Below are 19,366 nucleotides of genomic sequence, written 5' to 3'. Positions count from 1 at the left end.
ATGGGTATGTTCCGAAGTCATTTTTTGGTTACTTTACCATGTACATTTAATACCTCCTAAAATTCGGGGGGGGGGGCGGCTGTGACTCCCCTCTAGACCCGCACACGATATTCTTGGTTTTGCACACATTGATGTATATTTTCCAGTATTTACAAACAAATAATTATAATGTGTCCAGCATATTCTGTAAATCAAGCATTTTCTGGAAATAATCACTATAAAATTATGGTACAATGTATATAAAAATGACATTAGATTAGAAATAAACTTGCACGAAAGTTGGTACATGTGCATTGACAAATAGTAGAAATAGATATAGGTAAAGTGCTTCACCTTGCAACAAGCCTCTGTGTGTTGGTACCCAATAAGTTGATCCTCAGACATGAAAAAGAGTATTTTATTTGTTATAAGAATGTAAAATATATTCCCTTATTTTGATTTCTATTCAAACAAAGAGAAGACAAGAATAGTGAGTGTGCCTTTAGCGCCTAAAGTTGCTTGTTTTAGATATTTGCGTCATCTGTTAATCTTATAGAAAATTATAAAAATTACGGTCTTTGACGTCAGAAAATTTGTTGACAGGAATATTTGTTTCCGGAGGATTTGTCTCTCGTGGACGGAGCCAGACGCCCGCCCAAAATGGCGGGAAAAATACAGATAGGTTTGACGATGGATCGAGTTCCGGAGGGTATCTAATCGACAACGCTCTCAGAGCACTATCACGCCACTGGTTGGAATGCTATTTTAACAAGACAGCAAAATATGACAGTGTTCATATTCAGGCCAGGAGATTGTTCAGTTTTGAAACTTATGATGTATCTGAAAATGACAAACTACTTCTGAAAGAAGCAGACAAAGGAGCTTGGAGATTGCCGATCTTACAAAATGAGTACAAAGATAAAGAGATCGAAGAGTCATCCTTTAATCCAGATTTTACGAATATCAAAGAACTTGCGACTGAAGAAAAAACAAAGCAAAATATAGAAAGAAGTCCCGAGGAAACCCGTTATAAAACATCGCAAAATGAGAGGAGTGAAGAAATATACAGAATTAAAAAGCGCATGCGCCGTGATGTGTTTGACTCAATTCTAGTTAGAGAGGGGATTATGAAAATTACTGATGGCATAGAATGGACGGACGATTTCCTAAATAAGTCGTCAAGAGCGTATCAACAAGTGGAGGAAATAGTCCTCTCTGTGGTAATAAGTTATGACAAGAATTAAATTTTAAAAAGTTGATGATATTCACCATACTTTCGTCAATGAAACTTGTTTTCGAAAACGGGCTTTATCTAGCAACAAAGCTTCTTACAGGAAAAATAACATTATTAAATAATGTGCGGGTTTTTTTTTTGTCACTGAACGTTTGAATTATTTTTATTTTCCTTCAGATTGACTCACTTTTTAAGAACGGACCCATTTCCAGTTACTTTTATGGTTCCTACATTAAGCAGTTCAAGTAAGATATTTGCATTGAATGTGATTTTGAGAATCTTTGTCGACATTATCAGCTTAAGTCCATATGTATAACAAAAGCACATCGTATTTTTTATGCATAGAACAATTAAAATTTTATTGCAATAATATCATCAATTCTGGGAGCAAGTTCAGAATACATTTGCATTGGTGTCCACATTGTACATGGTATTTAAGTATTTATCGTCTTTTTTCAGGAAAGGCAGTGTGATAGTGCTTTTTTCTATAGAATTTAAAAATGACACAAACATCACACATTCGGATGAAACCATCAACACAGCCTTCCACCAGGCCCTGCTGAACGCTAGCGCTTTTACTAACCTTACTTTAGATGTCAACAACTCTAAGATAGGTAAAGCAACTTTAAGAACCTATATTTGAGGACATCCCTTTCTCTCTCTCTCTCTCTGTCTCTCTATCGCCACATTTAGAAAAGTGGATACTTGTATACTAACTGGTAGATCTATCGGAAGTGATTATGTGTGCTGGGGGGGGGGGGGTGGGGGTTATACTGAAGAGAAGTCCTTTTATAATTGAGGAATAACCTTTGCAAAAATTGTTTTGGTTGTGTATAATGCGAAATGGCACCAACGCTGAAGTGTTGATATTATGGTCTTTATATGATAAAAAAAAGTCCATGGCCTATTTCATGTATAAAAACATTTAGTATCAATAGTTCTTAGTAATTATTACATTTGTTTGAAATTAGCATTTAAAATTTGTAGCAAAAATTTAGTTGAAGTATGTATGATTTATAGTTTTTTTTTCTTCATCTGCTGAATTGCTTTTTTGGAAGAGATTATTTTAAGCAACAGCACACATAATTTCAATTTATAGAGTACCATTAAAATTCGTGCCTTTTATTATACAGATCTTCTAGTGATTTTTCATTTTTAAAGATGCCAAGACTAAAAAAAAAAAAACCCATATAAGTGCAATGCTAATTTTGTTTCAGTTGCGCATGTAACATGATTATCGCTATACCTTGCTAAGTGGAGGGCGATATAACAAGCGGATATTGTTAAGAAAGTAACATTAGACATGCAAACATTGAAGAAGATTGACTGCAAGCGATCGGTGGTTAGTGGTTTTAGAGAAAAAAAATATCGATATTTGATAAAATTAAAAAGTGCAGTACATTGTCACATCTTTAAAAAATGTTTCATGCACGGAGAATGATAAACATATACTGGAAGATGCAACCAGTATTAAGTAAAGAGGGCTCATTAGTGCCACAAGAATTCTGAAAAATTGTCTGATAGAAGTGACCAAAATTTTCTTTGGTTTATCAAAATTTGAAAATTATGAAACTAAAAATGAACGTAGAATGCACAGTGTAAATTTTTCGACATATCGAAATATTTTTTTTTTAAGAAAAAAAAAATGGTTGAATGAATAAAAAAAAAATTGACAGGAGTGTAAAATAAGACGATATTTTCTAATTTTCGACAAATTCCATGTTTTATCACCATATGCCTTTTCGACCTTCATTGATAATAATGTCAATGTGCATCAATAAGAGTATTAAAATAATCATATAAATACACGATAAGCCACATGAACAATGTGGCACAAAGCTTCTCTTTTTTTCTTCCATTTTCTTTGTTCCAAAAGAAAGGGTATAAATAAACACGAACAATTACTGATAAATTTTACAGAAAGGAAATAAAGAAAACGACTAGTTGTCAATATAATACTGTCACTTACAGTTAAGGTTCGATCTATCTGATCATTCGCATTACATTTTATTTCTTTTTCAACCATTACCAGTAATTTGTTTTGTCGGATAGTTCTTTGGCAGTTCATAATTGCCAGTTTTGATTAAGATGAAATGTGTGATACCGCCTACTTTCCCAATACCTGTTTTTCTTAATCAATAATGGAAAAAATAAACGAGGTTTTAACGACAAACAACATATTTCGATGTCGTCGTTAAAACTAAATATAGTACAAACAATAAACAGTTTCACACAGTACTAATATAGTCCTGTAAATGAAATCAAGTAACAACTCTTAGTCATGAAAAAAAAACGAAATAAACATATTATTCTGACTATTCCAAATCATACAATTTTGCTGATTATATACCAAGACGAAAACTTAATCTTCTTTAATATGCATACAGGCAATCTTGACCCAGAGACCACAACTAGACCATCCACCACGACAGAATTAGGTGAGTAATTTTTCATATTGCGTACAAAAAGTTACTAAGATTTCGGGATCCTGTTCCACAAAATCAAATTTCAAAACTGTGAAATAAGAGTTTGAAAGTATATATATATAATTCTACTAGAGGTTTTGCGTAAAAAAAAAAAAAAACAAAAAAAAAAAACAAAAAACAAAAAAAAAAAAAACAAAAAAAACAAATAGACTACCATTGTCATTTTAAGGGAATAGATGAATATCGATATATTCAAGACATTAATTCATATAGGTCAAAAATTGTGACAGACAGTTTCACAGACAGTTCCAAGTCTTTATGACTTTTTCAGTAGATTATCAGCTGTTCTACCCCACAGCACAGATAGCTGATGCCAAAGTCTTTTTTGTCTCCCATTGTCATAAAAATATAATGACAAGTAATTACAAGAATTATGACCGGCTTCATCTCACAGAAGGATATCCGTTAGTTTTATTCGGTTAGGAAGATCAAGGTGGAACGCTCAACGTTGTTAGATTGCCTTATCTGAATTATTACGATTTAAATAGGCAAAAAAGAAAAAAAATGATTCATCAAAATATTTTGTAATATCTTAATGGATATAAACTAAGTTTGGTGACAAAATATGCAGAAATATTGTTTTAATGCATTGTATTGATGTTAAGGCACCAAAATACTAGTACGTCGAGTTTTATTGCATTCAAGTTTTTCCTATTATATGCTATTTTATCAAACAAGCAATTTAAGTACAAATTCACAACAACCATTTCATATTTATTCAAGGGTTTTTATTTTAGATATATCGAACTGAGTTGTTTCTATCTCAGACTAATCAGTAATTCTTTATTCCAAGACCGAAACTTTTAAGTGCGGTTTAATTAGTAAGTCTGCTTATTTATCGATAAACAAAATAAATAAATAAATAAACTTGATAAAACAAATCTATTTTTCTTATGTAGACTGGTTAATTACCAGAAATTACTAAGTTAAATACAAAATACATTTTTTCGGTATTTAAATCATCGAAGTTTAAACATTTTAAACAGTTTAAATATACGGGAACACACTGGACTCAATAAAACGGACTGTATAAATAAACTAAATGAAAAGTCGTCTATAGCACATTTCATCCGGTTTTTCATTTGGGCACTCGAGGTTTTATTAATAGTAAGCATACATGTGTAAAGCATTAATTCTGAATGTTCAAGGATTTTTATTCTTTTGGAAGATTTTTTGTTATTAAATGAATGAAACAACATTATTTTGTATATCTATAAAAAGGGCATAGATAATAGTGATGGAAAGCAAACTGTTAAAGAACAGGGATTGAAATAAAGATGACAATAACAAAAAATACAAATGTTTTGGACCTTAAAACTCAAAAGCATAATATGCATGAGTATTGAAAAAGTTAAAAACTAGCATTGAATATTTTGGACAATAATTTCAAAAAATAATAATGATATTTAATGTACAAAAACATGATTAATTTTAAGGATATACAGACTTCCGGGACTCAAAACCTATAATATATTCGATCACTCTCAGGGGATGACTAGTGTGTAAGAGGTATATGTTAACATTTTAAGCTTTGGCTGAAAGTTATGAAACATGAATGTTTTTTTGATTACAAAATGAAATGCCTAAAGTATATAAGTCGATACAAAAATAAAAAAGGTAACACAGAATATATCATTCAAATGTCAACAGAAAACCGACTGGAAAAAAGAAAAAGAATTATGCTAATTAGTATCAAATTCACGTTCCTTAATTATATCAAAACTCTTGTACAGTTTGCATGGAATGGCGGTGATAACATTTGATTTCAATGCATTATTTCATACTGGCACTTACAACAATGGAATTAATGGCAGCCGTTGAAAGCAATTACTCTTATCGTTTGCATATATTTCTTGGTTTGGTTACGACAAAGTACACGTTACTACAATTTAATGACATATTAGAGTCAGTTGCGACTCGGAAACTAAAGATGTATCTTTATTGGTAATTTTACGACATATTTAAAACACTTTTGTTTGGATTTCACTCAGATAGATGTCCATGTTTCACGAAGAAACATTGATTTAATGCATTTTTTTTTTCCAAAGGCTTATTTATTGTTGAGTAATTCATGTATCTAAAATCTTAATAAGAGAAATCACCTTTTCTTTAGCCAAAAAAATTGTTGAATACTCATGCTCAGTGGAATAACAAGAGAAACTACATTATCTTAATTGATTGGGAACCAATTCGCCATGCTCATTCTCCTTCTTAACTGAAATGGCGAAATATGCAATTGCTATATTTTATTTAGGCTCTATTTTATATTTCACCTTGTCTGACCCCTTATTATTCCCCCTTTGACTGAAACGCAATATTGCCATTTTCCTGAAATTAAATATTTATATACATTCACGTATCTTTATTTGTCCGTTTGCATATATAGTTTTATCATGAATATTTGTTTGTCAGGTCCTGTTTACATAAGTTCAACACCTTTTTTTTTTAGTCCTTTGATTATTTACAGATGACCTTGGATGGGTCATGTTTGTTTTCTACTGATATTTAGAACTTTGGCTATAATAATCGTATACCATGATGGTATTGCAAAAGTGGACAAGATAAATATGATAATCCCCTTTTATTCCCATGTGAATAGTAATCACCATTGATATCACTATTATGTCATCATTTTTTATATAAACTCTTCCATGAAAGTTGTCAAAAATGTTTTTGATCACTTTTAATGCTGCAATAAAATCTTTGAAATTTTAAAATAAGAAAATATACCCACGCACTCAAGAGTGGTATTAATTAAGATACAAGTACTTGAACATTTCCGTTGAATAAATATTGGACACATGAAGAAACAAAACGTACATTGCCAAATGTACGAAGGTACTACAAACAAAGAAATAATACAAAATGTACAGGTTTCATCATGGAATATTTATTTCTATATTTTTTTCTTAGTCATATCAAAATAAATAGAAGAAAAATAAAAGAAATAAAAAAAATGAAATGGTATATTTTCATTTTCTTTTCTGTGTCTTGAAAAAAGCACCCAATTTAACTCATTTAATCAAGTCTGTTGCTTTTGATTTGAAATACGCACATTTATCTAGGATTTAAAATTTTGAATAAAGATGAATTCCATTACGCAGGTTAACCTCCTTTTTTTGTCATTAAGCATCTTTAATCTCCTTAGTCAACAGCAGTTCAAAATGGCACTAGATTGGATTAAAGATGACATTTTTTCCTTGAATTTCTAATGAATACACAAAATGACTTTCATCGATGTTTCTTTCAATATACAGAAAACAAATTAAACATTCTGATTAAGGTTACTTTAACATTTTACTTTAATAAGGTATTGCTGTATGATACCTTATCTCAATCTTCGGCATTCCTAGTATAAAGTAGATGTTTTGTCATGTTGATCTTTACTTTATTCGTTTAAATCTTGAAGTTAAAACACCAGTTCCTAAAAATGAAAGCTAAATATGCAGATAAAAAACACAAGGAACCTTCAAAGTGTTTTAAAAAGAAAATTTAAAAAAAATTATTCTAGTCTTATTAAAAAAAAAACTTTTAGTGTGACGATCTTTATAACAACACAAAATCGAAAATTGAGAAGTTCCCTATTCTTGAGCTAGATCTGTCGTTCATGTTAATGTAAAGTTTAGTTGAGGACATTCTAAGTCACTAATTTGAACAAATGTTATTTGAACAAAGGCCATAGTCGAAGGAAATCCTTGTCTAGTCCTGCAAAGAAAGGTTCAAAGATTATATTTAGCACAGAGTTTATGACCAGAGGGTATGTGAAGACTCTGCCCCAAAACCATTTATACAATGTCAGCGCCACATGGATTGAAAATGCAAAATCTATATCTAGTCTTTGATTTTGACATGAAGAATTATTTTTAAAAAAGGCTTTTCTTAGGACATGGTAGCTTATCAGGGATATGTCATTACTCCAGTCTTTAGTTGAGCTTCTCAGTTATTGTGTATTTCTAAGTACTGTTTTAGATAGTGTAGAACTCGAGTATTTCACAAATTAAGGAAGGTATTTTCTCTATCTGAACCTTTAAAACTGTATCACTTAGCAGTATTATGAAAACCTTGAAGAGATTTTGTATGTTTATAATACAGTGGAGCCTCGTTGATCCGGACGACAATATTCAGACGTTTCACCTTCTGGACGAAATTTGTGATGAACAATTTATATTTAAATATACCAAGTATGTTTCAGTAGTCCGGACGCTTCGTTAATCCGGACGATTTGCTCGGGAACACAAGCGTCCGTACTTACGAGGTTGTACTGTACTAGAAACTTTTTTTTAACTATCCTATATGTATCGCAAAACCTATGTATGAAATAAAAAGGTACATTTAAGCAATGTAATATGTTTTGATTTCATTTCTTTACCCAAGGCTGATTTTTACATAATGACTTCAAATAATCCAAATTTAGTTCATGGAAACAATGCTAGCTTGATAGGCAATGATAAACTAGTATATCAATTGAATGTTATAGCATTGGCTTTAACGTAAGAGCATGGATAAAAACTCAATGTCAAACTTGTCCTGGGCCTTAAGTTATCTGATTTGAATAAAACAGCTTTACTCTATCAGATAATACAACAGAGTGGTCGTGCGTGCTTATTTACATACAACGTTTCGCTAGTTCTTAGTTTTTATTGTAATTCATACCCTCACAGAAAGTAAAATTTTTTTATATAATGTGGAATTTTACAGCGATTATTTCAAAACGTTCTTAAGTCAAAACAGAAACAAAGAAATATATATATATACGTATATATTTTTGGTTGTGAGACATTTTATCAATTTAAAGAAAACAATTCACTTACATTAATACTTATTAAATGAAATAGTAAATTCGCCAATCAATCTTCCTAGCAACCGCCTTTTTAAAAGATTCTTACTCCACTTTACAAATGTTACAAAATACACCTATCATGTTGTATTTTAAACAATTTTGATGATTTTCCACATCTGACGCCCTTCTAATTTGTAATAAACACCTTGTTATTGTAATTTTTTTAACTTGAATGTAATCACTTGTTCGACTCCATTTCTGTTTTATTATCCATTACAATACTTGTTTTCACACCAAGTTTTATCTTCAATCTATGGAGAAATAACTTTCTTGCTATCTCAATCTGTTACGGAGTGTAATAAATGCTAATTTGACATTTGATCTCATTAGTTAGTGAACGAAATCAATCGCGAGAAAAGAGAAAGAACGTCAAATAGGTCAAGAAGCTGAAACCGGAAATGCCATAAATAGATGGCGGAAGAATTCCTCTTTTGGACCATGGTTTATCGATTGGGCGGAATATCAATAGATGACGCTAATTAATTCTTACACGAAAAAGAATGTTGGATAAACAAAATTAAAAAAATTGAATTGGATTAAAAGTACCTTTTAAGATAGTTGACAGAAAAAAAATCTGAAAAAGGACTAGGTTTATTTTTTGCGTGAAATGAATCCACTATAGAGCAATTTATTGATTTAACCCTATGTGTTTTTTAAACATATACATAACTTAAATATTTAATACTTTCATTACCTATGAGAAAGTTCCTTCTAATAATTCACGTTATTTAAAACGGCTTTGTGAAAGATTTTGAATTTTTATGGAGAACTGGTGTATTAGAGTCCTTTCAACAAAGAAAGAAAATATGAGAAACATCCCTGGATCCAGAAAATAAAATAAAACATATTTAACAAAAAAACCCAGTAACCTTCTATCAAGATATACTTGTATTTTCTGGATCGGAGATTTTACTATATTCGAAATGTATTGAATAAAACCAGCTTCAAATATTAGCCATTTTAGCAAAATTCGAGGGAATGAAAATTATGAAGCAATTCATGGCAATATAGTTACCAAAAAATTACGTCATTTTGATAGATATGTAATAACAATGGGTCTAAATGATATTTTAGAGTACATGTATTTTCAATTAAAATTGAACAATTTTGATTTTTCAGAATTTTTTGGGGTCAAACAAGACCCCAAGTGAATCTTGTATTTTCTCCCACACAGCTATCTTCTCAGCAACATGCAAAAGATGTTTTTAAGACTTGTTTCAATAATTTTGATTTAAGTCTTGTTTTTTGTTACTCAAAGTTTCTACAGTTTCTTGTGGTTGGAGAAACCACCTGGACAAATGAGAAAAACTAATGCAATGATAAAAAGAATTAAAAAAAATATAATGACATATACATGTACATCAATCTTAATCGTTTTCTTTTGTGGTTACTTTTCTAACTTTTTAAATTGCAATTATGAATATCTCTTTTGCAGTATTAAATGGTTTGAAAGTAAACTGCCACAAAATCCCAAAGAATCAAATTACCATGAAATGACTATGTTTTATATGTAATCGATACTCGATTAATAGTCATTTTTTTTAAACAAAATTCAAACCTGTCACTTTCAAGAATATTATTACTTTTCGACTTTCTGTAAATGGAAAATGTGAAAATAATGCCCCAGTCTAGTTAAAAAGTGCTTCACACGACTTAATATCTGCGTATCGGAGAGCATCAGAATTCAGCTAGAGAGGATTGCGAGAGCTCTTGTTTCTTCGCTGCGACAATCCATTTCAGACGTCATTATCTTCCGCTAATTAAAATGATTGGTGATTGTATCTGTTGACAAGAAACATTATTTCTAAGGTAAAACCATGTTGCACCATTATCATCCTTTCGCTGGGTGCTTTTCCCATTTTTAGTGCGCTTTTTGTATTTTCCACGTGTTATTATTTGCGAATTTTTTGACCTTGTTCATTATTTCAAATTGTTTAACGATGGATTTTGCGTGGTCGAAAACGGATTATTTAAATGGTTAACCATAAGTATTCACCAATAAGAAAGATCATTGCAAATGCTGATAAAAATATTGTTGTACCAACATTACATATGTATATGCGTATTAACTTTTATGAATGAAATTTTAAACGACGTACTCAGTGATATCTTATAAATACTATATAAATAATCGATTGAATATATGCAGGAATTTTAATTTTTATTGATTTTCTTTTTAAATAAAATGAATATCTTTATATAATTTATCTGTATAATCTTCAGTCCCTATTTGATGAACTCTTATGAACAATTAAGGTAGTATCTATTCTGTATGTACTAATATGATGCCTTCTTATCTCGCTACTTTTCAGCAACTTCCTCGACCTCAGAATTTTTATCAGAGTCACCCACTTCAATAGAGGTAGAAAGCACTACAACAGATAATAATATAGATTCAACGACAACACAACAACCAATTAAATCCTCAACATCAACAGATGTTCTTACCACTAATACACAGTTTAGCCAAACATCAACTTCAGAGGCAGCGGAAGCAGTTACAGCAGGAGATGAAGCAGAATCCACATCAGATATATTGCCAACTCTGTCAACAACATCAACCATAAATGAAATATCAACAGAAGAACCTGGTGTTATTACTTCATCTGAAGAGCCTTCAACAACAATTTCATTAACAACAAAGGAATTATACGAACCACCCACATCCCAAACAAATGCACCCTTAGCAACATCGACAGAGGGACACCAAAGCACTCAAATAATTGAATCTACAACAAGAACAACAAATTCAGCAACAACACCAACAGCAAAATCATCTACAACAACAAAAGCCACAACAGAAGCTATTTTATCCACACCAGCTGAGGCACATGAAGCAACAGAAATATCTAAAGAATCCACAGAAACAAGTGCAGTTACAAAATTACAAACCACTACAACATCAAAAGAACCACATGTAAGCACTACAGCACCAGAAGTACCAATTGTTACAATATCAAAAGAATCAATTGTCAGCAGTTCAACAACAGAAGTACCAATCAGCACAATTTCAATAGAACAACCTGTAACTACCACAGCGAAAGAATTACCAACAACCACATCAATAGATCCACCTTTAACAACTTCAAAAACAGAAGTATCAACCACAACCCAAACATCAGAATCTACTACAACGAAAGAAAAACAAACCAACATAACATCAACGGATCCAACTTTTACTACAAATTTAAAAGTATCAACCACCACAGAAACTTCAGAAACTCATACAACAGAAGAAGAACAAACCACCACAACATCATCAGAATCACCCGTACCCACTTTAAAAATTGAGGTATCAACCACCACACCACCAACATACACGCCAGAAACTACTACAACAAAAGAAGAACTACCCACCACTACATCGCCAGAACCACACGTGACAACTTCGAAAATAGAGGTTTCAACCACTGCACAATCAATAGAAACTCCAGAAACTACTACAATAAAAGAATATCAAACCACCACAATATCATCAGAACCACACGTAACAACTTCAAAAACAGAGGTATCAACCACTAAACCATCGACAAAAACTCCAGAAACTACTACAATGAAAGAAGATCAAACAACCACAACATCACCAGAACCACACGTAACAACTTTAAAAACAGAGGTATCAACCACTACACCATCAACCGAAACTACTACAATAAAAGAAGATCAAACCACCACAACATCACCAGAACCACACTTATCAACTTCAAAAACAGAGGTATCAACCACTGCACCATCAACAGAATCTCCAGAAACTACTACAATAAAAGAAGATCAGACCACCACAACATCACCAGAACCACACTTAACAACTTCAAAAACAGAGATATCAACCACTACACCATCAACAGAAACTCCAGAAACTACTACAATAAAAGAAGATCAAACCACCACTACATCACCAGAACCACGCGTAACAACTTCAAAAACAGAGGTATCAACCACTACACCATCAACAGAAACTCCAGAAACTACTACATTAAAAGAAGATCAAACCACCACAACGTCATCAGAACCACTCGTAACAACTTCAAAAATAGAAGTTTCAACCACTACACCATCATCAGAAACTCCAGAAACTACTACAATAAAAGAAGATCAAACCACCACAACATCATCAGAACCACTCGTAACAACTTCAAATGTAGAGGTATTAATCACTACACCATCAACAGAAACACTAGAAACTACTATAATAAAAGAAGATCAAACCAGCGTAACATCGACTGAACCACCGTTAACTACTTCGATAAAAGAAATGCCAACCTCAACACCATTCACAGAAACACCAAAATCTTCTCTTTCCAAAGAAGATCAAGCCACTAAATCATCAACAGAGTCACCTGAAACTACCACAAAAATTGAAGAGCTAACTACCACTTCATCAATAGAGCAACCTGTGATTTCTACTACAAAAGAATTACCAACCAGCACGTCATCAACAGAAATACCTGTAATTTCTACATTAAAAGAAGTAAGTACTACACCATCATCAGAGTCACCTGGTACTATGACAAAATTAGAAGTACAAACCATCACAACATCAACGGAACCACCTGTTTCTACCACAAAAATAGAAGTACCAACCACCACATTAACAGAAACACCAGAAACCACTACAACGATAGAAATACCAACTACCACACCATCAACAGAAACACCAGAAACTACTACAACGATAGAAATACCAACCACTACACCATCAACAGAAACACCAGGAACTAGTACAACGATAGGAGTACCAACAACCACAACATCAACAGAAACACAAAGCATTAAGTTATCAACCACCACAACATCAACAGAAACACCAGAAACTACTACAACGATAGAAGTACCAACCAACACACCATCAGCTGGAACACCAGAAACTACCACAAGGATAGAAGAACCAACCACCACAACATCAATAGAAACACCAAATACTACTACAGTGATAGAAGTACCAACCACCACATCATCAACAGGAATACCAGAAACTACCACATGGATAGAAGTACCAACCAACACACCATCAACAGAACCACCAAGCATAGAGGTATCAGCCACTACACCATCAACAGAAACGCCAGAAACTACTACATCGATAGAAGTAGCAACAACCACATCAACAGAGACACCAAGCATAGAAGTTTCACCCATCACAACATCAACAGAACCACCAAAAACTTCTACAAAAATAGAAGAAGCATCCACCAAAGAATTAACAAGTCCACCTAAAACTACATCGAAATCAACAGAACCTCATGAAACCACTGCAAAAATAGAAGTATCATCCACCAAAGAATTAACAAGTCCACCTGAAACTACATCAAAATCAACAGAACCACATGAAACCACTGCAAAAATAGAAGATTCAACCACAAAAAGATTAATAGAATCATTTGTTACCACTAAATCATCAACAGAAGCACCTGCTAACGCCAGAACAACAGAATTTCAAACTCCTAAAACATTAACAGAAACTAACACAGCGACACAGATACAAGACCAATCAACCACTATGACATCATGGGAACAAACACAAAAAACTACAGTAGAATCAAAAGCAGCATCAACAGAATTACCCACAATCTCAACTTTGACTGAAACACATAGCACTGCTACAGAAACAGAGCCAATGATGATAACAACAGAAATTCCGACTAGATCAACGACAGAATCAATCCCAACCACATTAAAAGAGGAACCAGCCTCTACAAATCCAATAACAAGTTCAACAGAAGAGCAGGATTCTTTTATTTCTTCAACAGAAGTACCAGCAACGACAATGTCAACAAAAGCACAAACTACCACAGCATCAACTGAAGCATCCACATCCTCAATATCAACAGATGGACCAAAAATTTCAAGGTCAACAGACGCGTCAACAAATGCAATGGCTACGGAAGTACCCACACCAACGTCAAAAGATGCATACACAACGATATCGACAGATGCACCCACAATTAGAGCGTCGACAGAAGCTTCAACAGGAATAAAATCTGCAGAAGCATCAACCACAACGCCAAATGAAGCTACTAAAACAACATCTACAGGGAAACCAATAATATCAACGTTGAGAGAAACCACCACAACTTTTTCAGAAGCAACATCAAACATAATGTCAACAGAAGCACCCAAATTCACTATGTCCAACGAAGCTTCCACTACAAGGTCAACTGAAGCACCGTATACATCAACAGAAGTACCCATAACCTCAGTGTCGACAGAAGCACAAACAAATATGATATCTACAGAAGTTCATCAAACCACGATATTAAAAGAATCACTAAAACCCACAACCTCAACAAAAACGCCAAGCACAACAACAACAGAAGCACCAACAACTACAGTATCAACAAAATCACCCACAACTACAACGTCAACAGAAGGACTAACAACCACAAAAGTAATAGAAGTACAAACAAAGACAACCTCTACAGAAGTTCCAACAACCATAATGTCAACAGAACTACCAAATACCACATTGTCAACAGATGGACTTAGTAAAACATCCAAAGATATGCACAAAACTACAACGTCAAAAGAAGCAACCCCGACCACAACGTCTATTGAATCAACCTTTTCTACAGTAGCAACGGAGACACCCAAAATCGCAATGTCAACAGATATAGAATCAACCACAACGGCAAATGAAGGACAAACAAGTACAAAGGCGATGGAAGTAGAAGCAAAATCATCGTCTACAGAAATTCCCACAACCTCACTGACAATAAAACAACCAAATACCACACTGCCAACAGACGCACAAAGTACAACGTCAACAGAAGTACACACACAGACAACAACCAAAACTTCTACGAAGAAAGCAACCACTACAACAATGGAAACAGAGACACCCAAAATTGCAAATTTAACAGAAGGACCAAAAAGTACAACATTATCAGGATTTCTAACGAATACAATGTCGACAAAATCATCAGAAAGTACAAGTTCAACGGAAGCATCCACAGATGCTGTATACATGAGCACAACATCAACAAAAGAAGCACCAACAAACACAACGTCTACAGAAGCAGCTACTACAACAGCGGCAATAGAGGCACCAACAATCATAACGTCAACAGAATCACCAACAACTACAACATCGAAAGATGCATCAACAAGTATCACATCAACAGAAGCAAAAACAATCACAGCTGTAACAAGAGAACCGTCAACCACAAAGGCAACAGAAGCACACACATCTACGACGTTGTCAGAGGCATCAAAAAGTACATTAACAAAGATACCAACAATTACAAAGTTAACAGAGACAACAACAAGTTCAACCTCAATAGAAACACACACAACGACTCCATCCACAGAAACATCCACCACAACATCAAAAGAAGTAACAACAAGTACATCAACAGAAGCAACAACAAGTACATCAACAGAAGCACAAGCAAGTACAACGTCGATGAAAGCGCTCAAAAATACCTCATCGACAGAAGCACATACAATCATAACGTCATCAGAGGCACTAAAAACTACAACATCGACGAAAGCACCAACAGCCGTGTCGTCAACAGAAGCGTCTACAATTTCAAAGTTGGAAGAAACACCAACAAGTACAACATCTGCGGCAGCATCGGTAGAAGCCTCCAAAGAGACCTCCACTTCTATATTGTCGACTGAAACACAGACGACTACGGCAGCGAGAGAAGCACAGACATTCACAACTTCTTCAGAAGAATCGACAACAGCATCGTCGATAGAAACATCTGCAACACCAATATTAACAAATCCAGTAACAGCTACAACGATATTTCTATCGTCAACAGAGGCACCAAAAATCACGTTATTTACAAAGACATCCACAACCACTGAAGTATACGGTAAAACTCCATCAACAGAAGAAACAACGACTATAGCAACAACAGAAGCATCAAAATTGTCGACAGAAACTGAGGTAACCACATCATCATCAGAAATGCTTACAAGTATAGGCACTACAGATGCAAGGAAAATCACAACGCCGACTGAAGCACTTACATCTAAATCTGTGTCAGAAGCTGGTATTTCAGTGACATCTACAGAAGCAGGATCACCTAGAACAACTAAAGAAGTAGATTCATCTACAGTATCATCAGAAGCACCAAGAACCAAATTTTCCACAGAGCCATTAACAATCTCAATATCGACCGAAGCACTGACACCCACAAAAAAGACGACAGAAGGACCCACAACCACAGAGTCAACAAAAGCAGAAACAACACTTTTTAAAGAGTCATTGTCAACTACTACCTCCACAGAAGCCTGGACGCCCACAATGTCGACAGATGCAACAACAACCTCAACGCCAACAGAAGCTTCGAAAACCACAGCATTGAAGGAAGTACCAATTACTGAATCAACAGAAGCACCCTCAGCCATAACCTCAGTAGAACTCCACTTATCCACCTCAACAAAATCTTCTGAAACACATTCTACTACATCAGCAGAAGAAAGATCCGGTATAACATTAACAGAAACAACAACATCAACAGAACAGCCAGAATCACCATCTTCATCAACAGATGTACCTATGACTACACTGACAGAAAGTTCAATTATAACAACAACAGAAACAACTACAGTGATAGAAGGCCATTCAACTGTTGATTCTTATCAAGAAGGTAAGCATACAATTATGGCATTTACACAATCTAACACGATAAATGTATTTATGAATAACAATATAACAAATGCACCATCGACAACAACAAAGATACTAACTGAAACATTCACTTAAAGTTTATACCTTTCAAATCAAATATTTTCAACGTCAACCTTTACTGAATCATCAACAACTGCTTCAACAGAAAGGTCTACCAATACACCTTTGATAGAATCGACAATAACAACGAAGTCAACAAATTCAATTGAATCTACAACAGGAGATACAAAAAGAGGTTCGACAGAAACAACTATTACCTCAAAGGAAATAGTTTCAACCATAACATCAACACAAAAAGACACCTCAAGTACATCTAATAAAGCACAGTTAGCAACACTTTTAACGAACCCATCAACCACACATGATTCACAGACAACCACAACTTTAGCCAATTCAACAACACATGAGTCCAGTATTCAGCAAGCTTCAGCAACTTACTCAACACCATTGACAGAAACTAATCCAATGACAACATCAAAAAATCCTTCAACTAAGTCAAAACCTAAAGAAGAACAAGAATCTACAACTATGACAGCAATGTTAAATCAATCTGATATAATAACTGAGGTATTTAAAACTACAATTTCTATAGAATCTCCTACAACTGCATCATCAGATGTAAAATCTACCATTACAGCGACTTTCACAGTTCCCACTACGTTAGCACCGGATCATATGACAAGCATAAGTGATTCTATCGACAGAACCACATCAACAAGTACTGATGCAGACACCAGAGCTTTTATAGGAGGTAAGAGACCCATCCAGTAAAAGAAGTTTTAAAGGTACAAATAATTGTTTTCTAGTAAAGTAGTTTAGAATGTGAATTTCTGAAACTAAAAAAAGTGTAAAAGAAAATCTATAATTTGCAAACGGACAGAAGTTTCTTCAACTGTTTTTCCTAAACTATGGATGCATAATTTCTTATCGATATAAGAAATGCATGAAGAATTAAATGCGGATAAGAATATGTCAACAGAATGTAAAACTGAGATGATGAAATTTACAACGATTCAACGAGAATGAGGAATATACCCAAGACAGGATCGTAAAGTTTGAGCTTTTGGCAATTTATTTCTAACTTTATGCAATTTTTTTTAAAAACAACCAGTTAACAAAGTAAAAAAAAAACTATATCATATAATCAAACTTCGTGTACAGAGCAATCTATATCAAAAGTGCGTGACAGCATAATTAAAATTTGTACCGGCTTTATTAAAACTTTTGTTTTTGTAACACTATCAATGGATTTTAAAATAAGATGAATGTCAAAGATACAAAAATGATTATTCAAAGACTTTCATAGGGATTTATGAACGTATATAATTAAGAAAAAGATGAAGCATTTAAATACAAAGGAACATTTTCAATATCGTTATCAATGATAATGGGACCCGTCTTACTAATTCAATATTGAAAATAGATTATGCACATATCACCGGCCAACAGCTTTTAGCTTCAACCAGAGAATAATGGAAAACAGAAAAAGCACTAGAAATGAAATAAGTTAATTAAATTGTAAATGAAATTAAAAAAAACTGTCTGCTTCTTAATTTAAGTATTCTTTCATTTTGTAAAAAATAATTTGAAATTTGAATCCTGTGACTTCAAATTATGAAGTATATTTGACTGTTTCTTTTCAGAGAACACAAAGAAAGAAGACATGTCTTCAACAGAAGCAATTACCTTGCTAGATGTCACAAATATTAATGGAATAACAACTTCTAAATCAATGACAAGTTCTGCAATGTCTACCACTAGTAATGTCCTAACATCAATAGAAAGTGTTTCAGCAAACACTGTAACATCAACACAAACGGCAGCAACGGATACTACATCTAATGTGGCAACTATTAAAGAAAGTGAATCAACCACAATAAATCCAGCATCCGATTCAGGTAGCTCTGTAACTTCGACCATAATTACTACTGCTGAATTCACTGACAATTTAGCCACAGAAAGCACATCAGTGGTAGAAGACATATCTACAAACAGAAAAGTTGATGAGACTTTCACATCATCGATTCCCAAAACAACTTCCACTGGAGATGAAATAACCAAGACTTTCACATCATCCACAATGAAGAACACAGATAGTACAGTCAAACTGGATTTTTCAGATACATCTGAGAATTACACTACAAAAATGCAACTACATTCATCAGACCCTGCTTCTACTACAATAA

General features: G+C 33.5%; 1 protein-coding gene across 1 annotated transcript in view; it reads left to right on the top strand.

The window, feature by feature from the left end:
* LOC133190728 (uncharacterized) overlaps positions 1-19,366 on the top strand; it is a 43,806-nt gene continuing 24,440 nt past the window's right edge. The window contains 6 exon segments of the mRNA XM_061326413.1: positions 1-4; positions 583-1,199; positions 1,391-1,458; positions 1,673-1,827; positions 3,601-3,651; positions 10,852-13,478. Coding sequence (XP_061182397.1) covers positions 1-4; positions 583-1,199; positions 1,391-1,458; positions 1,673-1,827; positions 3,601-3,651; positions 10,852-13,478 — 3,522 coding nt within the window.

This window comes from Saccostrea echinata, unplaced genomic scaffold, assembly GCF_033153115.1.
Source record: "Saccostrea echinata isolate AGI-Se365-2 ecotype Australia unplaced genomic scaffold, CSIRO_AGI_Sech_v1 ptg000022l, whole genome shotgun sequence".
NCBI lineage: Eukaryota > Metazoa > Mollusca > Bivalvia > Ostreida > Ostreidae > Saccostrea > Saccostrea echinata.
The sequence above is the reverse complement of the archived record's forward strand: the minus strand, read 5'-3'. Positions and strand labels throughout refer to the sequence as shown.